This window comes from Mustelus asterias, chromosome 11 (genome assembly GCF_964213995.1).
Source record: "Mustelus asterias chromosome 11, sMusAst1.hap1.1, whole genome shotgun sequence".
Classification (NCBI taxonomy): domain Eukaryota; kingdom Metazoa; phylum Chordata; class Chondrichthyes; order Carcharhiniformes; family Triakidae; genus Mustelus; species Mustelus asterias.
Window position 1 is genome coordinate 52,506,951 of NC_135811.1, and position 27,903 is coordinate 52,534,853.

Below are 27,903 nucleotides of genomic sequence, written 5' to 3' on the forward strand. Positions count from 1 at the left end.
TCTCATCTGCCTTTCCACCTATGTTAGTGATATCAATAAGGAAAGGATAGCAAAAGTAAGGATTCCTTATAGGTAGAGATAAGAGTAATACTAATGGGGAATAAAATATCAGAAATGTTAAATAACTTATTCTGCATTTATCTCCACAGTGGAAGACAAAAGAAACATACAGCAAACAATGGGGAACCAAAGGTCGAATGAGGAACTTAAAGTAGTTTGTATCAATAAACAAATAGTACTGGAGAAATTAATGAGACTAAAAGTCAACAAATACCCTGACCGTGATAGCCGACATCCTAGGATTTTAAAGAGATGGCTTCTAAAATTGAGAATGCAATCGTTTTATTTTTGCAAATTCTTATTCTAAAATGGTCTCTGTGGGTCGGAAAGCAGCAAAGTGTAACCCCACTATTCTAGAAAGGAGGGAGGGAGAAACAGGGAACATCTGTAGAAGGGAAAATGTTAGTATCTATTATTAAGGACCTGATTGCAAAGCATTTAGAGAACTACAATGTGATTAGACAGAGTCAACATGGTTTTAGATTGGAAAATTGTGATTGACAAATCCACTGGAATTTTTTGTGTAAGTCAAGTGGAACCCTATTTCGATTTTCAGAAAGGATTTGATAAGATGCCACACAAGAGTCTGTTACACAAGCTAAGGGCTCAGAGATTTGGAGCTAATATTTTATCATGGCATGAGAAAATAAAGAGTAGGGATAAAGGTCATTTTTGGGTGGCAGGGTGTAACCACTGGAGTGTTGCATGGATATGATTTGGTCTCAGCTACTTACAATCTATATCAAAGATCTAGATAAGAGGTCTAGGTATAATGCATTTAAGTTTTCTGATGAAACGTAACAAGGTGGAAAAGTAGATAGCAAAGGGATATAGAACAGTTAAGTGGGTGAACAACACAATGGCAGACTGATGATAATATGGAGATATGTCAAAGTATCTGTTTAGATAGAACTAATGGAAAAACAAAATATTTGTTAAAAGGGGAGAGGTTCGTAAATGGTGCTAAGCTAGGGATTTGCAGTTCTTCTGCATGATTCACAGCAAGTTAACATACAGATACTACAAATAAATAGGAAAGCAATAATAAACTGTGCACACCACGGCAATGGTGGCAATATAAGATGAGGAGAGATCAAGTAAAATTGGCCTGTAATGGCTGGAATTAGGAAAATGAGAGATCTCCTTGAAATTTATAACATTGTTCGAGGGCCCCACTGGGTCGATGATAAGATGGTCTGATAGGGAACCAGGTGTCATAGTCTCAGGATAATGGGCTGTCAATAAAGACTGAAGTGCAAAGAAATGTCCTCTCTCACGAATGTTGTGAATCTTTAGATTTTTCTAACCCAGAGTGCTGTGGACGCTCAGTTGCTGAGTATATTTAAGACTGTGATTTTTGGGTACTAAACAAATCTAGAGATAGGGGGATAGGGCAGGAGGATGTAGAATTTCAACCATGATGTTACTGAATGACGGAACAGGAGTAAGGAACTTTGTGGCTCCTATTATTTCTGTTCTTCTGTACAAGAGTGATAGTCTTAATATTTAGCTCATGTCCCTGGAGTAGGCAGGTGGATTGACCGCGCTAAATTCCATTAGTGTCCAAAGATGTGCAGGTTAGGTGGATTGGCCATGCTAAATTTGTGGAGTTCCAGGGATAGGGTGGTGAAAAGGGCCTGGGTAAGATACTCTGTCAAAGAGTCGGTGCAGACTCAATGGGCCAAATGGCCTCTGACAGAGTATCTGACCCAGACCCTCTCCCCCACCCTATCCCTGTAACTGCACTGTAGGGATTCTATGATTCTAGACCTTAAACCCACAGTCTGACTCAGAGTCAAGAATGCAACAACTGCAGCACAGTTCCATTAAGATTAGAAAGATTTCATACAAAATCCTGAGATTATGTCAAACTTCTTCATAATTTTAATTAAAGAACTTTGTTGGTGTTGTACGAAGTTTCTTCATTCAGAGAGAAGTTGGAATATTGAACAAATTGGGACTTGATGAAACTTACATAATTGAATCATATCAGGGAAAAATATTTGAAGAACAGGAAGGTATAAGGTTTGGTTTTTAGAGCAGAGTTAGGAAGTATTGTTGAGGAGTCAATTGGTGGATATATTGGGGTTACATTGACTGATTTTGAAAATGCTTTGATTTTCTTTCTTTAAAATTAATCAGACAATGAGATTGATTTACCATGTAGTCCATGCACTGTTAACTAATATTACATTTTAGGTTACAACAATATATATCACTTACCTTTATCTGGACAATGACAGTAGCTAACCCTGGAGGCATGCTTCCCCCACTGTCCAGTGCCTCGACTACAAAAGTGTAGCTTGCATCTTCAGTAGGCAGAGATTCATAATCCACAGACTCTAAAATAGACACTTCTCCTGTCCACTGATTGACAGAAAACAGTTGTCTGGCCTCATCCGTTCTTATCCGATAGGTTGCATTTGGACTAACATCAGCATCTGTTGCCTGAAATAAAAGAAAACGATGAAAGATATGTTGGTCAGTTCAGCACCTTATTAACTAAGATCTTATGGATCTGGCTTTGTATATCCAATCACTGTATTATCTATGTGATGGGCCATAATCTTGAATCAGATGAGAAAACTAGCATTATTAAAGGCACAATAAACATGGAACATAATGCATAAACATTATTGAAGTCAATCGGTTATATAAATGGGAACATGTTTAACTCTTGTCGAAAAACTATCACGAACCAATTCCTAACAGATTTAATGGTTGTCAATCAAAATGGTGGTTAAGCATAATTTGTATTTAGGTGGACCTTTTAGGGGAGTAGGTCAGTCAATTACACAACACATCCAATTTTCCATTGCATTCACATCAATCATTCACTACCTCCTGCGACGTACCCCTGCTGAGGTTCACAGCTCTGACCGTGATGCAGTTAACAGGGAGCACAGAAACTTAAGTTGTGCCTGCAGTGTAACTTCTTTCATGCATCTTAAGTAATACAATTACAACTTAACTGGTAAAATTGGTGAAAACTTCAGTAATCGATTGTGGAATACACATTGTTATTTGCAAATTGTATAGTTGGGAACAACACAAAAAAAGAATGAATCATTTTGTTGTCAGCAAGTTTAAATTAAGCAAAATAAAAGGAAATTAAAGTTTAACAACTTGAAAAAAATGTGTTCCTGTAACAGATCTACAAAATTGCTTTCATTGTATTTTACATTCAAACAGAACGAGTGATAAGATTCCAACATAATAATATACACACTCCAACAATATCATTGCCAAGAAACATGACTATGAAACACAATTATAAATGTGGTTCACATGTTATCAATTTGAAATGCATCAATTAGAATACAGCAAGATTCTTCTGACCAGGAATTCTTTAAAATAGCAGCTTGCTTTGATCTGAAGATTGTTGGGAACGTAGTTAAAATTTAAATGAAGGTTGCAAGGCATTAGCACCAATGAAATACTCTGAAAAATTGATGGTAAATTCTACTTCAGTACTAAGGTGTATTAAAAAGGCCCATTGCATTCAGGGTGGCATGGTGGCACAGTGGTTAGCACTGCTGCCTCACAGTGCCAGGGTCCCGGGTTTGATTCCCGGCTTGGGTAACTGTCTGTGAGGAGTTAGCACATTCTCCCCGTGTCTGTGTGGGTTTCCTCTGGGTGCTCCCGTTTCCTCCCGCAGTCCAAAAATGTGCAGGTTAGGTTAACTGGCCATGCTAAATTGCCCCATAGTGTCAGGGGGATTAGTAGGATAAATATGTGGGGTTGTTGTCGATGCAGGCTTGATGGGTCGAATGGCCTCTTTCTGCACTGTAGGGGTTCTATGATTCTGTAGCAGTTGCTTCCCTTTCATATATTTTAATATTTGGGATATATTAAATGAGATTATGTTAAAGTCATGAGGCAAAGCAGAATTTTTAAATTTAAAAAATTTATTAGTCAGAAGGCTTATATTAACACTGCAATGAAGTTACCATGAAATTCCCCTAGTCGCCACACTACGGCGCCTGTACAGGTCAATGCATGTAACCAGCACGTCTTTCAGACTGTGGGAGGAAACCCACACAGACAGTGACCCAAGCCGAGAATCGAACCCAGGTCCCTGGCACTGTGAGGCAGCAGTGCTAATCACTGTGCCACCGTGCTGCCCAAGCTCAATAACAATCCTACCATTAGGGAGAAAAACTTGCGTAAAACATAGCTGCTTTGGCAGTTTACAATTCTTTTCTCATTTTGTGCATCATCATCTGAGATTTGTAGTAAAAGTTGACATTATGTATATATCACAAGAGAAGAGCTCACAAAAACAAACACATTGCTGATTTAGAACTTATTATTTTGTCTTGTTAATAGATTTTAGAAGATGCCCCAAAGTGCTTCAGGCTAGTAAGAAAACTGAGGAAATTTCATTGGATTGAGAGAGGTTTACAATCTCCATCTTGCATCTCCATCTGTGGCAGCAATGCTGTGTGCAGTTCCAACTGTTTTGATTTAGATGTATTGGCAGATTGTTGCTTGTGCAGAGATACCAGTGAGGAATTTGGGACCTTTGCTCAAACTTTGAATTTACTCAAGTCTAAATTGTCATTTTGCTCGTGAGTTAAAATTAATGCCGTTAGAGACAAGTCTAGTCAAATGTACCTCAATTACTAATCTCAGACAAACACAGACTTCACCAGCATGAATTTCTCCATTACAATCATAGTTGGCATGTCTCACTCCTGGTGATGAAACAGAGTATCACACCATTCCATCTACTCGTCCTCCCTTTATTCACTCACTCACTGACAGGTCTCACAACACCAGGTTAAAGTCCAACGGGTTTATTTAGCAACTCACTATTTGATGAAGGAGCAGCGCTCCGAAAGCTCGTGCTGCCAAATAAACCTGTTGGATTTTAACGTGGTGTTGTGAGACTACTTACTGTGCCTACCCCAGTCCAATGCCGGCAACTCCACATCATCACTCACTCATGACATGGATATTACAGAGAACAGCCATGGCACCCACTCTAGCTATAAAGGGCATAATTTTAACTCTGCAAGCATGTTGGTTCTGAATGGGTTGAAATTGAGTCTATAATTTTTGTTTGAAGGCTTTTCTTTCAGTCAGTACTCTCTTCTGGTTCTACAAGCAGCCCAAGATGCCAGCAACCCAGCACCTTCAAGCACCAGGTACATTCACCTCAGAGCATTTAGATATCTTGAGAAACATACAAGGCAGGATTTTCTGGTTACGCTCACTCCAAGACTGGAAGATCCAGCCCTAGGTCAACGGACCTTTGCAAGGTCCGATTTCCTGCCCACTACGATTCCCGTGGCACACGGGACGGGATAATTCCGCCCACAGTGTGAACATTGAGTAGTCAAGACCATAAATGATTTTCAACAACACTTTTTTGGAAACCCATTTTGTGATTCAAATCTTTGCAAGTACAGTCAGTGGTCATTTGTTCAAAAGAAATTTGATGCGCTTTTGGTGATGCACTGCTTCCCCAACCCCCCTCCCCATCTGAAAATTGTGATAAGAAAAGAAAGACTTGCACTTATATAGTGCTTTTCAAGACCTTAAGGTGTCCCAAAACACTTCACAGGCAATAAAAGATCCCCATCAGATCAAATCCTGTCGAATGTCATGGTTACTTTATTGTTTTGTTTCTGCATCCTGATATTGTCATTCATTAGGTTAAAGAATTTTTAGCAGTCAAGTATATTTCTTTGATCTGCTGCTATTCGTTATGTTGCTCAGGAGGGATGGTTTGCAATGCATCAGGGTTGGTTTGGTCAAAGGCTTTTGTTGGGAATCTTCCAAATTGATTTGTAAAGTCTTTTGATGACTTGGTCATAATTGCTGAGCAAATTAAATCATTAGATTGCTACAATAATATTCTATTTAATTTCTGTATGAAAATTGACCATCACGGAACCTCTGGAAGATAGGGGTAGGATTCACACTCTTTGACACTTGCATTAAATTAGTGCAGAAAATAAATTTCATTTGGGCACACTTGTATTACATTTCTCCATCCACAATTTAACACTAGTGTTAATCATTGCGTTGTTTTAAAATGGTTCGGGTCTTTATTGAAAGAGCAGGCAGTATCATTTCATCCAAATTCAGAGCAAGTTAGTTATTTCCTAATCAGCAGACTGGTGAAAGGCAGCTCTTATCTACTGCAATGATTAAAACATTGTCCCTATTTCAGTCCTCATCAAAGTAAATCAAGCATAATAAATGCAACAAAATCTACTGATGTACAATGGTCATCCATAAAACATCATTTCCACTGATAAATTCATTGGGTTGAAATCTATTGACCTACACCCTGTTCGATTAGCTTAGGCAGACACAACAAAGACACCTAAATTTAGTACAACTCCAATTTATTCAGAAGAACTAATTTAATCGTGATTTCTGAGAATGTAGAACAGAGAAGACTTACGGGGTGATCTTACAGGCTCGTCATGCAGTCGATAAGATTGGGCGAGAGGCGAAAAATCAGGTTTGCGCCCAATTTTCCGCCTCCTGAGCTGTTTCTGGCCCTGTTCTGCCAACTAAATTGGCTTCATGCCTGGAAGGGGTGCAAAGCTGATTTCAATATTCAAAGCTTAATTTAAATATAATTAGCGAGTCCCAGATGCTATCGTCCAGACTCATTTGCCCTTAGCTGCTTGCTGGTCAAGATTCCCACTGGCAAAGATCTCCACCAACGCAGACAAGACACGATGTCCTCACCAGTGGGAACAGAGGCCACTGAAGCCCCTTGGGTGGTCCGGGGGGGGGGGCTACAAAGTGCCCATTGTGCAATATCAGCCTGACACCCTGACGCTGCTAGTTGGGCACCCTGGCAGCATCAAGGGGGAGAGGCCTGATGGGGTGGGGCTTGATGGGGGCAGGGCCATAATGGGGGGGGGGGACGGGGGGAAGACAAGGGGTGGGGGAGCTCCATACATGGTGGGAGGAAAGTGGGGGGTGGGGAGCAATCAGCCGGGCAGCGATTGTGGGGGAGCGATGTCCAGGGCAGTGATCAGGGAGGGATGGGGGGGCCAAATCAGCCAGGGTGACGATCGGGGGAGTGTGGGGGCTGGGGGGGGTGCAGGGGATCGATGTTCGGGGGAATGGGGAAGCCCGGCATCGGGAGCGATCGACAGCGGGTCCCAATGTCCATGGGGTTGGGTGGGGTGAGTGACAGATCTCCCAGCAGACTGTGTACACCATGTACTGAGAGATCAGGGCACATGCGCAATGGCACTCCTCGAACTCAGCAGCCAGCTTCCCAGCAAAATTAGGCTCCACATCCTCTCCCTGCTGGCAAGAATTGCATTGTGGCTCATTTTTTCAAGTAAGTGCCATACAATTGTGACTGGGAGCACGCCCAAAAAATGGGCACGATTCTCTCCTATTTTCACGCTCGTTTGGCACTTAGAATTATTTTGGTAAGATCGCCCCCTCAAACTCTCTACTGATATCTAGATATTCCCCATACTGGTGAAGGAGCTGGCCACGCTCCAGTCACTCAATACGGATATCTTCTTCTCTGAGCTCAGTGTCCTCTTTCTGCAGTAATGGGTTGCAGTGTTCTCCATATTCTCCGAGAGCCCTTCTCTTATTCAGAGTTAGTAAAGTGATTAACTGCCAAATGCCAGTGGAGTGATCAACATGGCAGTAAAGTGATCAGCCACGACAAGCCCCGACTTGCCCCTGTCAGGTTTCTGCTCTGGACTCAAGATACCCTTAGATGGCACTTTCCTGCTATAGTTGCCTATCCGCTGTTACAATCACATTCTGATACATTTTCTGCTAAAAATTGGATAAGGCCAGACAGCAGGCACGTGGATTGTGATGCACAATTATCCCGCGGATGATCAAACTGATGCAAGCAGCACACAAACTTCAGACTGGCTTTACAGCGTGATGACTGTGGTGTACGGCCAGGGTTACAAACGCTGTTGAGTGACTGTACGGTCAGCAGAAGAACAAGTTTATGTGAGGCCAACACCAATTAAAGTCAGCCTGCACTTCTTTAAAGCCAGAGTGCATATCTTAAAGTGGAGGCTTCTGGGTACAGCAAGAGGTTGAGGAGGTTCAGAAAGACTTACTGAGCAAGACAAAACTAAAGCAATGGACCATCAGATCAGCTCAAAGTCCCAGATGCAGTGCTGGAGACCTTAGTCAAGGGGGTGGAAGGAAGGAGTGATGTCCCATTTTGGCAAACGGTCAGAAGGTCCTCCAGACAAGGCTTAGAAAGATATAGGGAGCAGTCTTGGATGTGGCTGACAGGAGTTTGGCCACGAGGATACAGTGCCAGTAAAAGTTGAATAAGCTCATATTTAAGTGGTCAAGCTCAGTGAAATCTGCTTCAAATATCATCTCTTACCAAACTCGAACCTTGCTCAATGCATCACATTCCCCATCACTCATTCATCAACAATCACTAGCAATCAAGACTCAAGCCTACCATTCATATGCTCCACCTCACCCTTCACATCTTGCAGCTTCCACATACTTTCAGCTATTCTACTATGACAGGCACATCACTCAAACACATTGCAATAAAATCTCTGACACACCTTCTTCACTCTTGCAGAAACGCAACACATGACGAGAAGAAATGACGAGAACATAGTTTTAAGATGTTCTTTGCACTTTTTAATTTGCATTAGCAGTAGGTAGGTTTTTAATCACCATTCTCACTGATGATGTTGGAGGGCAGGCACAACCGGATGCCGTCAACCCCTTGGAGGAAACAGTGCTCGAAATTAAAGGCGTGATCATTGTTATAAGAATGGTGCAATCAGTGTTGCTTAAACCATCCAGGATATTGGTATGCTCCTGCCTTTTAAAGTTTTGCAAGTCGAATTTCACTGGCATTCATAGGAACGTAGGAATTAGGAGCAGAAGTAGGTAATTCAGCCCTTTGAGCCAGCTCCACAATATGATATGGAGTACAAGCTGCAGATGATGTTACAATGTAGCTCTTGCTTTCCACCCACCCTCACCCTTTGTGCATCTGTCTCTGCTTGTGCCAGCGGTACCTGACAAGAAAGGGTGGAAGCGTTGAGGCTGCAGGTCTGGTTTAAGGACGTGGCAAAGTTGTTGTAGTCACCGTTCATTGCTGCGGTGGAGGTAGAATGGCTTTCTGAAGATCCTGGATGGATAATACCTTATGTTGAGAGCCCTGCTGTTCCTACCTCTGTTGGCAGCTTCTCCCCTCTGCTCGATCTCCATGTCATGCTGCAGCCCAGGTTGTGATCCACCCATAGACCCATGTCTGGCAGCCTTTCAAATCCAGCATCACTCCCTTCTAACTGAAGGAACTTGGCTCAATTCCACCGCCATCCGGTACAAGGTACTTCTACTAATTATGTAGTAGTAAAAGAAAGTCAGCAACACTTCAGCCACAAGTTGATGGGTGACTCCCCCTTTAAAGAGCAATAGTGAGGGGTTTCCTTGTGCAGCTGAAAATATCTCAGCGGAGAGTGTTTAAGAGGGTGTTTCTGCGGATCTACGGGATGGAAAACTGAAGGAGTGTCAAATGCTTATTAGAAGCTGACTGATGTCACAATCCACCCAGTCTGCATCCTTCTGATTCATGCACAGAGTGCTTACACTATTGTCCTTCTAAACACACTACTCACATGCCTCGCTCCAGAAATCATGGGAGCGGACCCCTCTCCATTTGTCTCATCTGCCCAATCCCCAAGGGGCCAAACTTTATGGCCTTTAACTGTTATTAAAATAGCCTACTCAATCATGTGAAATCCATAGTATATTATTTTAATAAAGGCATTAAAGAATTACACAGTGCAAGTCTATAAGTAAGAACCAATAATTATCAAGCAGTATAAATCCTGTGCTACACAGATCCCCATGGAGAAACTATTCTATTAAAGATTTATTGAGGAAACTTGATGTAAAATCTTATCTGTCCTTTGGGTGTTGAAAAGCATTAAACATCCAATTAATAGCTTTTGAAGTGCAATCATGATTGTTTTGTAGGCAAACAAGACAGACAACTTGCACACTGCGAAACCCCACAGACAGGAAATGAGATAAGTAACAAATTAATCTGTTTTCCTTCTAATGGTGCTGGTTGAGGAAGGAATAATGACCAGAATGTGGCGAAAACTCCCTGCTCCTTCTTTGAAGGATGTCATGGGATCTTTTACAATCACTGAATCACCAGATAGGATGTTGGTTTATTGTCTCATCTGATGGACAGTGCCTCCAACAAGGCAGCATTCCCTCCCTCAGTGCTTTACTGATGGATACCAGCAGGTGGGCCTTGAATCCGCAACCCTCTGACATGAAGAGACAGAGGACTACCAAGTCAGCTCAGCCATATTGTAACCACAAACAACATTTGATTATTTTAATTTATAATTCTTGATTTGCCTTGAATGAGAACAGTAGTTTAATCATGCTCAGTAGGTGAGAAATTTTTTTTTCAATAATTTGTTGATTTAAAGTTACATCAGAAACACTGTCACGCTGTAAGTTCCCAAAAGCCACCGAATAACATTGCTTTAATTCCATCGATTGGAAAGGCCACAGGAGTTTTATAACAGACAAGAAACAATCAATACGCCTCAAAAGCTGTGGTGAGACAGATCTTTAATGAAAAACAGTTACAAATCTGAAAACAGTATTAAAGTGCTGGTAAAGATTTAACCCTTCAATTACTTCTTTAAAGAACAAAAATGTTTTTCTTTTCAGCCTGGTGTTGGATCCAAGCACTGTTGTGGTTCTGAGTACTTCTTGTTTCATTCATTCTTTCATGGGATGTAGGCAGTACTGGCTGGGTCTACATTTGCTGCTCATCCCTAATTGCCCTTCAACAGCTTGCCAGGCCATTCAGAGGGCACTTAAGAGTCAACCACATTGCTATGGATCTGGAGTCACATGTGGGCCAGACCAGGTAACAATAGTAGACACACTTCAAGAGGTGCTAAGTATTTCCTCTATAAGCTATTCCTGTTAATTGGATAGCTTTAAAATGTGTGTGGCGATGGGGGCTTCAATTACAATGCTGTGATGTAAGAGAAAGTTTACAGTTCTCTTACCAGAACTGCTTTCCTAGGATTAGAACAGGGGCAAATGTCGGAGGCAAATGAACTTTATGCTTCACACTTGACCCACATGGACGATTTTGCATAGATGATTGCAAAAAGTGGAAAAGGGAGTCCCACTGCCCATCAATTGCACTGCCAACAATCTTTGAGTATAAAAATATATCACCAGAAAATATGTTTTATAAAATAAAGGTATATATTGATTCTATTTGCAACAGCATGTTTCCATCGCCCAACAGTAAGCACTAATGCATTTCTAGCAGCAGGTTTGTAGTGAAATAAGATTAAGTAACAATTTACAATTTGCAGTCAGCACATTGTACTCAGCAGGGTAGCTTATGACTCGGGGTAATAATGTAACACAGGTCAAAGCGAACCAGCGGCCTTCAATTGAAAGATAAATTGTGACCACAAAACTAGACTCCGTAAGAGCAGTTGGTGTTGGTTACACAGGAGCCTGGAGGGGTTGAAAATGACAGCAGATTTGCTTCCAGTCACTTCTAGCGCAGCAGACATTGTGCACCAATCTTGGGAGGGTGCTAATGCACTAGAAGCATACAGAGTTGGCCGGTCATGTCATCACACAGTGTCTAAAGCTGATTTGGCACACAACCTGCCATTTTCAACCTTATAGATCTTAAATACCTTCAGATGAATATTTGTTCAGTTACACAGGGGGCTCCCCTCTATTGACATTTAAATCCCAGTTATGAACATATTAGGCAGGCCAGATCCTAGTTAGGATCTGGCTTGTTCAACTGTAATCAATTAAAGAATATGACATGTGGAACAACCAAGGGTAAGGAAATGAGCACAGACTCCAGAATTAAACTGAAACATCAAAATTACCATTATCAGAAAACTTGAACAAATCAAAACACAAGTAATAATAATTAAATAGGTACACTGAGCAAATAAGATAATGATTCTAAAGAGTGCAAGCTTCTGCCTTGAACTTAATCCAACTAGATTTAGCCTAGCTTAACCTTTTTACTGTGGCTTTCACTTTGATAACATTTTAAACATGTTCATACTATGGTAGGAAATTCTTTTTTCTCTAGGTCTGACTGCACAGGTCACGGCTCAGATTTATGGTGTATTCCTACCAATATGACCTCCTGAATGAAGTATAGATGTCACTAATGGTCACGTGCCATGAGCCACCAGAGACATGTAAACACTCCCTTGGCATCTATTGCATAGTTGGACTTGTGGTGAACCATCGTTGGTTCCCACTGGATAGTACTGGGCCAGGGCTGGCCAGCACTATAGGAATGTATATAAGTTACTGTGGGATTGTACTAATGTTGTTGTTGGGCTAGGGTGGGATTGATACACCTGTGGTTGCTACTGTTGTGGCACATCCCAGTCGGGCTCCGCCTCTTGGGAGAGGTATAAGACTCCCTGCTCGGACGGGACCCCTTCAGTCAGGGATAGTGTGTTAAAGTTCTGATAGTTCCATTGTTAGTTAATAAAAGCCTTCTTTTACCGAAGCTTTGAGCCTCATGTCCAATTGATGCGCATCAGGACTTCTCCTCTCTATACACAGCTACTTGCTCCTGCCCAGTTCTCTTGGACTCTCTCTTTTCCTCTCTAAACATACAGAGCTGCGTTCTCTGGTTACACACAACAAGCTTGATGTCTGTAGAATCCAGGTCAGCTTCTTGGTGGCACAATGATTAGCACTGCTGCCTCACAGCGCCAGGGAACCGAGTTCGATTCCCAGCTTGGGTCACTGTCTGTGTGGAGTCTGCACATTTCCCCCGTGTTTGCGTGGGTTTCCTCTGGGTGCTCCGGTTTCCTCCCACAATCCGAAAGACATGCTGGTTAGGTACTATGGCCATGTTAAATTCTCCTTCAGTGTACCAGGCGACTAGGTATTTTCACTAGGTAACATCATTGCAGTGTTAATGTAAGCCTACTTATGGCACTAATAAATAAACTTTAAACTATACTTTTTAAAAACCCACCATTTTTTTTGTAACATAGCTCCACCCTCAGCAATTTTCTCCATAGCAACTTCGAGGGGGGAATTTTCCTGTCCTGCCCGCCATGGGAATTGTAGCGGGTGGGGGCGGGGTGGCGGTGGACCATGCAAAGGTTCATTGACCTCGGGCAGGATTTTCCGGTTTTGGGGTGAAAGCAGCCGGAAAATTCTGCCCCAGGGCTTTCTTGCTTCCCAAAGCCTCTCGGCTGGGTCAAAAGTTTAAGCATGGTTTGTAAACACACACCGAAAGCTTATGGTATTTGCTACCAAATAAACCTGTTGGACTTTAACCTGGTGTTGTGAGACTTCTTATTGTAAACACACAGGCAGACTAACCCAAACTGAAAGTGACCAAGTCCCAATTCACCGTAAAGTGAAATGAAAATTCTACACTCCTAACCCTTAATATAACCCACAATACAGACACAAAAGGGATAACCATGGGACTTTAAGGTGAGATGCTTTTGACTTTCTTTTGCCGCTGCAGAGTCAGTGAAAATCCACAAACTATGTTGTTGGAGGAGCTTTCAAAATTTGCTGCAGTCTGAAGAAAGAGTTCCATGGAGTTTGAAAGCATCTGTGCAAATAGTCTGCTGCCACTCATGGGAGTTCAAGTCACAGTTGCTCTTGGGCTGTAGCACGACAGGAAAGGAAAGTGAGTGTGCAGATGGAAGAAGAATCTCAATAAAAGTCCTATCCACCTACTGTCACTTCTCCAATTGCACAATAAGAAATGGCAAGGCACTTTGATCAATCAACCAATCATATTTAAGAATCCTCACAGATACATACACATGGTGCTGTACCTGTTAATTCTCAGATACTTTCGACCAGTTTGCTTTGATGCGCGACAATCGAGCACGAGACACAAGGCTTCAGTAATTGAAGGCTTTTATTGTCTAACAATGGAACTATTTAAACACGAGTACACCATTCCAGACTGGAGGGGTCCCGCCCGAGCAGAGGGTCTTATACCTCTCCCAGGAGGCGGGGCCCGACTGGGATGTGCCACAACAGCATCCACCACAGGTATATTAATCCCACAGTGTAAACACCCTAGCCCAACAACAACATTATAACAACCCCACAGTATGAACACCCTAGCCCAACAGCAACATTAGAATAACCCCACAGTGGTAACCAACGATGGTTCACCACATTCACCCCTCCTTTGAAAACAAAGGCCAGCGGGGTGCGAAAACAGACTACATATATACAAAAAAATCTACAAGTCCAGACGGTCTGGAGGACCGCACCGTCGTTGTGACCTCCTCAATACCGGCTGTGACACCGGAGCAGGTGCTTGCGGTGGCATTCTCTCCAAAACAGCGTCCGGCTGTCCCCTCGAGGACTCACGGGCCGGTTGACCCTGGTGAAGCGGTAGTGCAGGGGATCCCGGTACCTTCTGCGGTGGCGCCGATCTCCGAGTCTCAGGCAAGCTGTACATGGGAGTATAACTGTTATGCACTGGTCCCGGTGCTGACCGCGCCACGTCCGGGGGAGAAATAAGCGATAGGGGATTCGTGACGGGGGTATGGGAGCGACAGGAGTTGCTACGTCCCCTGCGGGCGCCAGGTCGGATCGAGACTGTGTCCTCTCGCCCGTCAGGATATGCCACATAGGCATACTGAGGGTTGGCGTGGAGGAGGTGGACCGGTTCGACCAAGGGGTTGGACTTGCGGGCCCTTACATGTCGCCGCAGAAGGACGGGTCCTGGGTACGTCAACCAGGCTGGTAAAGATATCCCCGAGGACGACTTCCGAGGGAATGAGAACATCCTCTCGTGGGGAGTAGCATTGGTTGCCGTACACAGGAGGGAGCGAATGGAGTGAAGCGCATTTGGGAGGACCTCCTGCCAATGGGAGACTGGAAGGCCTTTGGACTTCAGCGCCAATAGGACAGCCTTCCAGACTGTAGCATTCTCTCTCTCCACCTGCCCGTTGCCCCTAGGGTTGTAACTCGTGGTTCTACTAGAGGCAATCCCGTATGAGAGCAGGAATTGCCTCAAGTCGTTACTCATGAACGACGAGCCCCTGTCGCTATGTATATAGCAGGGGTACCCGAACAGGGTAAAAAGATCACGGAATGCCTTGATCACCGTGGCAATCGACGTGTCCGCACAGGGGACAACAAACGGGAACCGGGAGTACTCATCTATGATGTTAAGAAAGTACACGTTCCGGTCTGTTGAGGGAAGGGGGCCCTTAAAATCCACACTCAGCCTCTCGAAGGGGCGAGTGGCCTTGACCAATTGTGCCCGGTCAGGTCGGTAAAAGTGCGGTTTGCATTCCGCGCAAATCCGACAGCTCCTTGTTACTGACCTGACATCCTCCACCGAGTAGGGCAGGTTGCGGGCTTTGATGAAGTGGTAGAGCCGAGTGACCCCAGGATGGCACAGGTCATTATGGAGGGCGTTCAAGCGGTCCTCCTGCATAGTAGCACATGTTCCGCGCGAGAGGGCATCCGAGGGCTCATTGAGTTTCCCTGGACGATACATAATATCGTAATTATAGGTGGAGAGCTCAATTCTCCACCGCAAGATCTTGTCATTCTTGATCTTGCCCCTCTGCGTATTATTGAACATAAACGCCACGGATCGCTGGTCCGTGATCAGGGTGAACCGCTTCCCCGCCAGGTAATGGCGCCAGTGTCTGACGGCCTCCACAATAGCCTGGGCCTCCTTCTCCACCGCTGAATGCCGAATTTCGGGACCTTGAAGGGTGCGGGAAAAAAACGCGACGGGCCTGCCTGCCTGGTTTAGTGTGGCGGCCAGGGCGAAATCGGATGCATCACTTTCCACCTGAAAAGGGATGGATTCATCCACCGCGTGCATCGTGGCTTTCGCAATGTCGCTTTTCAATGCCTTGAAGGCCAATTGGGCCTCTGGTGTGAGTGGAAAAATCGTGGACTTAATAAGCGGACGGGCTTTGTCCGCGTAGTTGGGGACCCACTGCGCATAATAGGAGAAGAAGCCGAGGCATCTCCTCAGTGCTTTTGCGCTAGCGGGCAAGGGAAGTTCAGTAAGGGGGCGCATACGGTCTGGATCAGGGCCAATGACCCCGTTTTCCACCACGTATCCCAGGATGGCTAACCTGCGCGTACGGAATACACACTTCTCCCTGTTGTAGGTCAGATTCAGGCGAGATGCAGTGCGCAAAAAGTTCTGGAGATTTGTGTCATGGTCCTGCTGGTCATGGCCGCAGATGGTGACATTATCCAGGTATGGGAAGGTAGCCCGCAACCCGTTCTGGTCCACCATTCGGTCCATAGCACGCTGGAAGACCGAGACCCCATTGGTGACACCAAATGGAACCCTAAGAAACTGATACAGACGACCATCCGCCTCAAAAGCCGTGTATTGTCGGTCCTCTGGGCGGATGGGGAGTTGGTGGTAGGCGGACTTAAGGTCTATGGTGGAGAACACCTGGTACTGCGCAATCTGATTGACCATATCAGATATGCGCGGGAGAGGATACGCATCCAGCTGCGTATATCGATTAATGGTCTGACTGTAGTCGATGACCATCCGGGGTTTGTTCCCGCTCTTAACCACCACGACCTGTGCTCTCCACGGACTAACGCTGGACTGTATGATCCCTTCTTTGAGGAGCCGCTGAACCTCAGATCTGATGAAGATCCGGTCTTCAGCACTGTAACGCCTACTTTTAGTAGCGATGGGCTTGCAGCCTGGTACCAGATTCTTAAATAAAGAGGGTGTGGTGATCTTTAGTGTGGAAAGATTGCATGCGGGGCGCTTTGGACAATTTGGAGGCTGCGGCTGATCCCCTACTGTCAGCGAAGGGAGTGGCCCACCGTACTGTAGGATCACACTCTTCATGTGGACCATAAAGTTTAGTCCGAGGAGAATTGGCGCGCAAAGATGCGGCAACACAAGGAGCCTGTATCGCTCGTAAATTGTGCCCTGCACTTTCAGAGTTACCACACAACGTCCTTGGATCGGTACAGACCGGGACCGTGATGCCATAGAAATTGTCTGTTTGGCAGGTAGAACCCGGAGTCCACACCTCTTTGCAGTGTCAGGGTGAATAAAACTCTCAGTGCTCCCGCTGTCAAATAGACAATAAACAGTACGACCATTTACCTTAATGTTCATCATTGAACAGTCAAGCCTGTGGTGCTTAGCCTGGTCCAGGGTGATTGACGCCACCGTTGGCCCTTGGACGTCACTGCAGGCAGCCGAGGTTGATGCTGAGGACCCCTGCTGGTCGCTCCTGGTCGTCGTCGACCAAGATGGCCGCCCCCATGAATCGCACATGGTTGAGGGCGCCAAGCGTAGCGACTCCTGGTGGTCATCCTCCTCCTCCGCCAGCCACAATGGCGTCGTCCTGGGCTCGCACGTGGATGGACCTCGTGGGTACTGCGACGCCGATGGAGATGATCTCCGTTCTGGAGGGTCACAGGCTGCACTGCCATTCTTGGGCTTCGATCTGCAGACTTTCGCGTAGTGCCCCTTTTTACCGCATTGATTGCAGACCACCGTTTTAGCAGGACACTGTTGCCGTGGATGCTTGGCTCCTCCGCAGAAATAGCACCGCGGGCCGCCTGGGGCTGCCGCCGTCGTTGGGTCGATATGGGAGCGTGAGCCCGTGGGGCGAGGAGGGATTTGTGACTGCTCCTGCCACGTTGTCTCCACGTGGTCCTCCGGATACAGGGCCAAGCTTTTCGACGCCGCCTCCAGCATTTCAGCCATCTCCATAGCTTGGGTCAGGTTGAGATTCCCCTTCTCCAACAGCTTGAGCCGGATGTACGAAGACCCTACCCCTGCCACAAACGCATCTCGGGCGAGGTCGTACATGTACTGCTCAGCCGACACAGCTTTGCAGTCGCAGCCCCTGGCAAGCTGCAAGAGCTCATTGGCGTAGTCCTCCATGGTTTCGCCCGACTGCCGACGTCGTGTAGCGAGGAGGTAACGAGCGTGGATCTCGTTGGGAGGTCTCGTGTATCGCTTTTTCAAAAGCTCGAGGGCCCTCGGGTAAGTGGTGGCCGCACGAATCGCGAGGTAGACAGTGTCGCTTACCCTCGCATGGAGGACCTGGAGTCTGTCGTTATCCGTGGTGACTGCTGCAGAGGCTGCCAGGTAGTCCTCGAAACACTTCAGCCAGTGGTCGAAGGTGTTAGAGGCGCCGACCGCACGTGGATCCAGCGTCAAACGCTCTGGCTTTAGCATTTGTTCCATACTCTCCTTTCTGTCGAGAGTTTCGTGTTAGACAATAAAATTGATGCGCGACAATCGAGCACGAGACACAAGGCTTCAGTAATTGAAGGCTTTTATTGTCTAACAATGGAACTATTTAAACACGAGTACACCATTCCAGACTGGAGGGGTCCCACCCGAGCAGAGGGTCTTATACCTCTCCCAGGAGGCGGGGCCCGACTGGGATGTGCCACAACAGCATCCACCACAGGTATATTAATCCCACAGTGTAAACACCCTAGCCCAACAACAACATTATAACAACCCCACAGTGTGAACACCCTAGCCCAACAGCAACATTAGAATAACCCCACAGTGGTAACCAACGATGGTTCACCACATGCTTACTCTAAGGTTTTACCCCGGTGTCCTTATTTGCAAGATGGACAAAGGACAAACACAAGTAAAGGTTCAACAAGTTTATTAATAATAACACTATTAACCCTTAAATTACCCACATAAAACAAGAGGATACCCCAGATTCAAGCATACTACCCGTAAAGATGACTTGGTTAAACTGCAGGCTCAATTCTCTGAGTTCCTCTGGTCTGTTATCACGAAGGTCAGTCTCGATGGCAGCTTCTTCCTTCCTTCCTTCTCAGGTCAGTCTTCCAGATGGTCAAGGTCGCCTCTTTCGTCGAGTCTTCGCTGCTGGTGTGTCTGAAAATGTGTTACTTTATCCCCCTGTCTGCTTGCCTTTCCAGAAACTTCTCTGGCTTCCGGCCAATGAGGTCCCAGGAGGGGGTTCCAATACCCAGTGGGTTTCTTGATGTCTGCCTGACAGGACACCAGGGTCCGCCCCCATGTGTCCATCTCCATGCTGTTGCTTACATGTAACCTGTTATCAGATAAGGTAACTGCAGGAACTCTCGGTGACAGAAAGTCTGGCCCGATCTGGGCTTCTAACAATAGGCAGGTGCATTTCAATGGGGTGCAATGATCTCCTGCTAAGTATCAGTAGAGTACAACAACCTTTGATGGGTGGTTGATGGGCCAGGCCCAGACATGTTTGTGTACTTGTACAATTGGCCTGTCCGAGGTTTGACTGTGTTTGATTTTAATATGCCCAATTCTTTAATTTAGGATATCCAATTTTATCAGCCTTAAAACTAGGCCCTGTTTATATTACCACAATGGATAAATGTAACCCTCAAAATGGGTGAACTGTAGTTGGGTTAGATATAAGACTCATTCCCAACATTCCTATTTCTGGACTGAGTGGAGACTTTGCAAAGGCAGGCAAGTAACCTGTTCTCAGGAGGCTGTTTGTCTATTTAAATATTATAATTAGACTGGGAGCTCACATTTAATTTATTTTACAGTTTTAACACTGGCTGGCTTGATTTCCCAGATCTTGAAAAACCTGACAGCTTTAGGAAGGTGAGGACACCTTTGTGGAAAAGGGTAAATGCATTTTAACACTAATTGTGGGCCAGGAGGAACAGAAGTACTTCCTCCTAGATCACCAATCTTATCTTCTTTCCTGCTCTCAGACCCAGATTTCCCATTGAATCCTTATTTTCCACAACAGTTCCCTCAGTTTTTCCAATCCTAACCACCCTCAAACTACACCTCCTCCCCAAGCCTTCACCCAAATGCATTTACAATAATATTCACATGCTTCCATCCGCAAGTTTCAGACTGACAGTTTCAGTCAATCTGGAGGTTTTATGACTCCTCCAGATCTGTTATAGAGTTACCGAGGTCTACAGCACAGAAAAAAGTCCGTCGGCCATCATGCCTGTGTCAGTTAAAGACAGACCACCTAACTAATCTAATCCTATTTTCCAGCACTTGACTTATAGCTTTGAGTGCCTTGACATCACAAGTGCGCATCTCAATACTTCTTAAATGTTTTGAAGCTCTTTGCTCCACCACCATTTCAGAAAGTGAGTTCCAGACTCCCAGCACCCTCTGGGTGAAAAAGTCTTTCCTCACATTCCCTCTAAACCTCCTGCCCCTCATCTTAAATCTGTGCCCCCTAGTTATTGATCCCTCCACCAAGGGGAAAAGTTTCTTCCTGCCTACACTCACTATTCCCCTCATAATTTTATACATTTTAATCATGATCGCCCTCAGTCTCCTATGCGCCAAGGAAAACAATCCCAGTCTATCCAATCTCTCTTCATAACGAAAACTCCCCAGCTTAGGCAACATCCTGGTAAATCTGGTGTTTTCCTCAACAGTCATACCATGGAAAAGGAAATTATCCATAGGGTGATGACTTCAAAATGGTGCACTGAAAACTCGCAGGTGCCAAGGTAATGCCAAAGGGTAAACGACTGAAGCAGAATCTGCCAAATGGGATGATAAAAGTTGTCAGCATCTTAGATTTCTCATCTAACAGGACCTGTCAGCAGCCTCTGCTGCCATCAAAGTTTTGAGAACACTGTGCTCTTTCAGAGTTTGATGAAGCTGTCGTCTACCAGAGACATTGAGTGGATTTCCCTGGCCACTGCCTTGTGGAGTTGTGTCAGATTGATACAGATGCAAATGGACCATCTTGGCACACCATTCTGTTAGCTGAATGACCAAGGAGGTGACCCCCAACTTGGTCATCACATCAAGACGCTGCTTTATTTGCTTCTTAAGCAGGTGCAGCATTTTCCATGGTGTAAGCAAGCACACATGTTTGGCATCATTTATCAGTTGTATGCTGAACGCTGTCTTTCCAAAACCAGAACCTTACTGGTTAATCTTGTCGACCTTTTGGATGAGGTTGAGGTCAACACAGCTTTTCTGCTCAGAAGAGGAAAGACTTGGTTGCGGAGCACAGATAACAGATAACACCTTCCGTAGCTATTTGTTTTTATATTGAAGCATTGCTTGCACGGTATCTTTGACCTGGAGCTTGATGAATCCTGTGTTCTAGATAGTTTCAGACATTGCTTCACTCGTTATGGTTCCTTATCTGACAGGACTGTCACACTGGCTCCTCTGTCCAATTTAAAATTCGTGAGGTGGCCATTCACAGCATTTCAAAATGTGAATCTGAGATCCTTGATTTCTTCCAAGAAGCAAAGTGGCAAAGGAAAAGTTTATTTATTATTGTCACATGTCGGCTTACATTAACACTGCAATGAAGTTACTGCGAAAATCCCCTAATCGCCACACTTCGGCACCTGTTTGGGTACACTGAGGGAGACTTTAGCATGGCCAATGCACTTAATTAGCATGTCTTTCGGACGCATTGGTTAAATGCATTGGCCATACTAAATTCTTTCGGAATGGTGCTCGCTGTTCACCTTGTAAAAAGCTGTCCACAAAGTTTTTGCAGGCTCTAGCATGCAGATTTCAACCGTGAAATTGGTTTTGGTAGCACCCATTGTTTGGGCACAACAGATGACATATGAGGAGGAAAATGGCACTGATGCAGTCAAGCATACATCTGCTGCATTCTGTCAGACGCTAGTTTGAGGCAATAGAGCATGTAGCTAATGTCTGCCAGACGTACTCAATGCAGGCAGACGTCTGATGCAAATCAGCAGAGTTATTCTAGGGGGTCAAAGGTCTAGGTAGCACATTCTTTTAAATTTTCACATCTGAACACTTAAGGGAGCTCAATCAATGCTATTGAATAAGAACACCAACTTCTTGCAAGGCACCTGCTGGTTGATTTCTTCTGGCTCACCAATAATACAAGTGTTTGGTGTTTTCCATAGATGCTTCAGGTCGCAAAGGTCGACAGAGAGTGGTGTGCCAGGTACTTTGAGGCCTTTGTTCGTTTCAAGGGTTTTGCACAAACTAGCTATTTTCAGACACTGGTGCATAGCTAGGCCTTCCCCTTGGATTAAACAGAGGTTTATAAGAGTGAGACTGGCTATTAGACGAGGGAGGAAGAGCAGTGGGAGAAGGACTCTCAGCCAGTGACCATATCCACCAAGGGTGTTCAACCAGCAATTCCCCGACATGAACCTCAGCGAAGAACAATGTGTGACATGTCTGCACTTCACTAAAGACATTATCACACTGCCACATGCTACAGCCAGAGCTTCAATCTCAATGCAGGGTAAGGACTGCATTGCCAGTGGGTGTGAAGGTGACTGAGATGATTAACTTTTATGTATCTAGTTCCTTCCAGGCTGGAAATGGAGAAACTTGCAGTGTCTCATCAATTGCTACTATTCTGTAAGAGAGGTCACTGATGCTCTCAATTGAAAGAGAGCTAACCACATTTCATTTCTGTTTGCCAGAGACAAGCAGGCAGAGCAAGCATGCAACTTTACTAGAATTTCACATTACCCCATGGTGAAGGATACCATTGACTGCACAGACATTGCAGATTCTTGGCCAACATTTACTCTTCAATCATCATCATGAAAAACAAATGAGCTAGTCTTTTATCTTATTGCCATTAGTGGGGCCTTGCTGTGTGAAAAATGGCTTACTCTACAAAACAGTGACTAGGCTTAACATGTACTTCATTGGTTGTGAAGTGCTTTAAGATACCCAAGCCATATAAATATATAAATATCCACTATGTAACAACTAGTTCATTCTTTCCTTTTCTTAAAATGGTGTAAGTTCAAGAAGCAAACAGGAAGCAATTTTTTTCCATTTACTAATTTTCAAGAAAAGTAGATTTGAATTTAAAACAATGATTGTCCCTTTATATTGGAGTGTACTTTACTTTTGGAGAAACATTTGGATCTCAATATTGCAGGTGATTGTGCTAACCCTGACCTGATAATATGTTATGATGACGACACGAGTCCTGAAATTGCATGATATTCCTTTGTCCCATTTCATAAGCACAAAATTTGACTAAAAATTAAAACAAAACATGCATGTTGAGCAGACAGCTAGGAAGAAAATATTGAAAGAAAAATAGCCCACAGCCGTTAAATGATAAGCTACTAAAATCAAAAATCCAAATTTCACACATAATAACAGATGGCAGATGTAAATTATAAGCCCAACTACGATTTAGTCTGTTCCTGCGCACACACAACTAAAACCAGCAAGGGACCCATATACATCTGTACATCATCTCAACCATCTGTTATTCTGTGAAACCTGTATAAGAGAAACTTTTTGCCCTGTCCTTGCTTCCAGTAATAAAAAATAATTCATGTTGTGTCAGTACGAGTCCACTGAACAGGTGAGGAGATTGTTAATTAAGAAAAATGGCCATGTGACATTGCGGCAAAATTTGATTTGCTTGTTTCTGAAAAAGATTTGCTTGTTTTTTTTGTTTAGTTTTATTGATTTAAATCACAGATTGTGGTGTGACTCAAGAGACAGACATTATATTAACACTGTTTGGTCTACATTCATAATCATAAATTTGTTTTAAAAATTGTAAGTTTAAATTCCCGTAAAGTTAGTGAGTAGTCCAATAAACAGAGTGAAGACAGGGCAACTCAGTAGCATCAGATGCACATCCCGTTCCATGTGGGAAATCCAGGGCACTTTCTGTGTCCTGGGCAACCATCTATGCATGAAGTGACAGCAAACAGCCAGAATAGTCCAAACTCCAGGTTACGGAACTTGAGCAGCTAGTATCAATGTAATGCATATTTGAGATTGAGATTTCATGGAGAACACCTTTCTGGAGCTTAAGGTGTGCAGGCAGAGAGGGAATGGGTGACTACCAGACAACCAAGACCTAGACAGGTCAAAACCCCTTAGTGCATTTCATTCTCCAATCAGTATTCAGTTCTGAACCCTGGTGAGGATGGATGCTAGTGTTGTAGCTGTACTGGCACAGCTTAGCTAGAGGGGAAACAGTTTGGCAGCACAAGTCTTCAGTGAGATGAAGCCAATACTGACAGCCTTTGCAGTATCCAGTGCTGTCAGGCATTTCTTGATATCACATGAAGTGAATCAAAGACTGGCATCTGTGATGGTCACAAAATGGACCTTCCACTTGGCTGAATATATTTGCGAATACTTCAGCCTTGTCTTTTGCACTGATGTGCGAGGCTCCCCATCACTGAAGATAGGGATATTTGTAAAGCCTCCTCCTTGTGGTGGTTATTTCATTGTCCACCAACATTCATGGTGGGATGTGGCAGGACTGAAGAGCTTTGATCTGGTATGTTGGTTGTGGGTTTGCTTGGCTCTCTTTATCTCATGATGCTTCCACTGTTTGGCATGCCAGTAGCCCTGTGTTATAGTTTCACCAGGTTGACACCTCATTTTTAGGTGAGGTGATCTTTCAGAGGTAATGACTGGGACATTAAGCAACCAAACCAAAGCACTAGGCAAAGTAGCCTAGTGCTACTCTTGGCATGCTCTCTTGCACACTTCATTGAACCATGGATGATCCCTAACCCTGATGGTAATGGCACAATGTGAAATGACCCAGAGCATGAGGTTCCAGATTATGATTGAATACAATTCTACTGTTGTTAATGGTCCATCGCTAATGGCCGAGTTTTGGATTTGTTCTCAATCGATTCCTTTTAGCATGCTCATACTGTGACACAACACAATGAAGGGTATCAAAAATAGAAAATGCTGGAAAATCTCAGCAGGTCTGACAGCGTCTGTGGAGACAATGTTTCGAGTCTGGATGACCCTTCATTAGAGCTGGGTATATTTAGTGTGAAAACAGGTTTCGTCTCCAAAAGGATTGTGGGGTGGTCACTCCTTCCTATTGTCATGCATTGATGCATCAGTGGCTGATAAAGGTGGCGAGGTCAAGACTGGTAGGTTGCTCCTCACCACCTGCTGCAGGCCCATAACTCTAGCGAAAATGTCCTTGCAACTTCACACACACATGGATACATTAAGGGGGTATTAAAAAGGATTTTACAATACTGGATGTCAGTTCAATAGATTGCCAGAGTCCAGAAAGTCCAAATTCAGAAGGGCTTCCCTCATGGTATAGTTCCAAGTCAAGTGGGTTCTTGCTGAAAGCAGAAGTACAGAATTCAGTTAAAGGTGTGGGTGATGCAGTGAGATGAGGTCAATATTCAGAGACTTGTTTGGTTTGGTCTGGTAGTGGTCATTGGCTTCCAGAAAATGGGCTTTGAGGAGAGCTTGTTGCAGGTTGCTTGGTCAGCTTGAGGGTTGGAGATAGATCAGCAGACTCTTCTGCCTCTGAGTTCTCAAATGCATACAGAGATTTCAAAATGGTCACTCAAGTGATGTGACCTCCTGCCTCCACAATGAGTTCACAAGGGGATGAATAGCTGGTATCTGGGTCTGACTTTGGTTTGGTAGCTTAATGTCCCAGTCATTACCTCTGAAAGATAACTATCCATACTTTTAATAACTCCACGGAGGCAAAAGTCCCGTCACCAAGTTACTTTATTTACATCCTACATCTGTACACAGCCAGCTCTCCAGTAGCTCCCTGCTGAATGCAGGCTGGGAGTCTGACACACCTGCTTTAAATAGGGAGCATGAGGCTCCCTGATTTAACCATCAATTATGACTCATCAGGTATTTCTTTTCAATTCATACTCTAGCAAGCCAACCTCATTAGCCTGGCTGAAGTCATCACAATACTGATGATCATGTTCCAGTTAGCTATTGTCTTGGTAGATCCTCGATATCCACGAGAAGGGTAAGCTTATAAAGATGCAAATGACATCCATTTCCTTTCAATAATTCCTTTTTGAAATGGACCTCGACAGTCCCAGGTGTAAGATTCCATAAGCAACATGATAGGGTATGTCTCCAGTGCAATCCATGAAATGTCTTAGTGGCCACCCTACAACTCCAGACATCGGGTGCCTTGGTGTACCCATATTTTGGTTCAGCAAAGTTAATTTTTAAATATTCCAATAAGTTTATATTTTGATCTGCATAGTTTATGATTCCTTTCATGTCTTAGGAACATGTCATTAACTAATTGAATTTAAATTCCAACAGCTTTGTGGTGGGATTTGAACACATGCCCCCAGAGCATTTGCCAGGGCCTCTGGATTATTCATTCAGTGAGATTACCACGACACCATCATCTCCTCTTCTGAAGTATGTGCATATTTGCAACTGATTCTGGGAAATTAGGTGGATCAATGTCAGACAGAATTTTAAGGGAACAGTTATCATAGCATCATAAGGTTTGGATTAGACATGAAAATGGACAAGGAGCAATCAAAAAAAAAAGAGGATGGTCAATTTCAATATGTGGAATGAGGATGGATCTAATCCAGGTAAATGGGAACACAAGAAATAGGAGCAGGAGTAGAACAGATAGCTTTTCTCACCTGCTCCACAATTCTTCATGTTCTTCAATTCCCTGAGAGACCAAAGATCTCTTTAGCCTAGGCTTCAATGTATTCAATGATGGAGCAGCCCCAATATCCTGGGGTCAAAAATTCCAAATCACAACTCTTTGAGTGAAGTAATCTTTTCTTCATCGTCGTCCTAAATGCTTGGCCCTTTTAAGTGAAACTTTGCTGCCATGTTTTAGGTTTCATGACCAGAGGGAACAATCTTTCTGCATCCATCCTATCAAACCCCTTCAGAATCTTGTACGTCTTGATGAGATTGCCTCTCATTCTGCTCAACCCCAGAGAATATAGGCCCAATTCACTCAGCCTCACATCATTGGACAATCTCACCACCCCAGGGATCAATCTAGTGAACCTTCGCTATACCCCCTCCAATGCAAGTATATCCTTTATTAAATGTGAGGATCAAAACTTCATATGGTACTCCAGATGTAGTATCACCAAAACCGATATGATTTTAGCAAGACTCCTTTATTCCTGTAGTCCCCTCCCCTTGCAATAAAAGCCAAACATGTTATTTTTGCATTACCAATTGCTTGCTGTATCTGCATGTTAATTTCCTGCATTAATTGTATGAGCACTCCCAAATCTCTTTGAATATTAGCCCTTACAATTTCATACCTTTTAAATATATATTCTACTTTTCCATTCTTACAACCAAAGTGACAGATTTCAAACTTCCCTAAATTACAGTTCATCTGCCATCTTGTTGCCCACTCACTTAGCCTGGCCATATCTATTTTTGAAACTCTCTTTGTCCTTCCCAAAGCTCATCATTCTATTTAGCTTTTTATCATCAGCAAACTTTGATACGTTACACTCTGTCTATTCACCTGAGTCATTAATATAGATTGGAAATAGCAGAGGTATAAATACTGACCCCAGTAGGACTCCAATATTCACAGTTTGCCAACTTAAATGTCTCATTTACGCCCACTCTTTGCTTCCTGTCCATTAACCAATTCTAGTACATGATAATGTATTGCCTTCAATTCCATGAGCCCTTATCTTGCCTATTAACTATTTGTTTGGCACTTTTTGGAAATTCTGGTATATACATCTATTGGTTCCCCATTATTTACCCTACTAGTTACATCCTCAAAACTCTAATAAATTTGTCAAACAGGATTTCCCTTAAGCAAAACAATTGTTTTAATCCTCAGACTATTTCCCAACCTCAATCTCCTTGTAATCATATTTCAGTAATGGCCATTAATTCTAAATTATTTATCTCCATTTGTGCCACTAATTCAACTATTTTATTGCAGATGCTCTGTACATTCAGTAAATAATCTTTAATTTAGCTTTTTACTTCCAATCCCTGCACTCACCAATGTACAGTTTTGTTAAATTCTCTGTCCCTTCCCTTCCTGTCCCATTCTGCGTGCCTTTACACATTGCTAC

General features: G+C 43.9%; 1 protein-coding gene across 1 annotated transcript in view; it reads right to left on the reverse strand.

Moving 5' to 3' along the window:
* Positions 1–27,903, reverse strand: part of pcdh15b (protocadherin-related 15b) — a 655,691-nt gene that overhangs the window by 244,132 nt on the left and 383,656 nt on the right. The window contains exon 19 of the mRNA XM_078222925.1: positions 2,284–2,508. Within this exon, the coding sequence (XP_078079051.1) occupies positions 2,284–2,508 (225 nt within the window). The remainder of the gene's footprint in view (positions 1–2,283; positions 2,509–27,903) is intronic.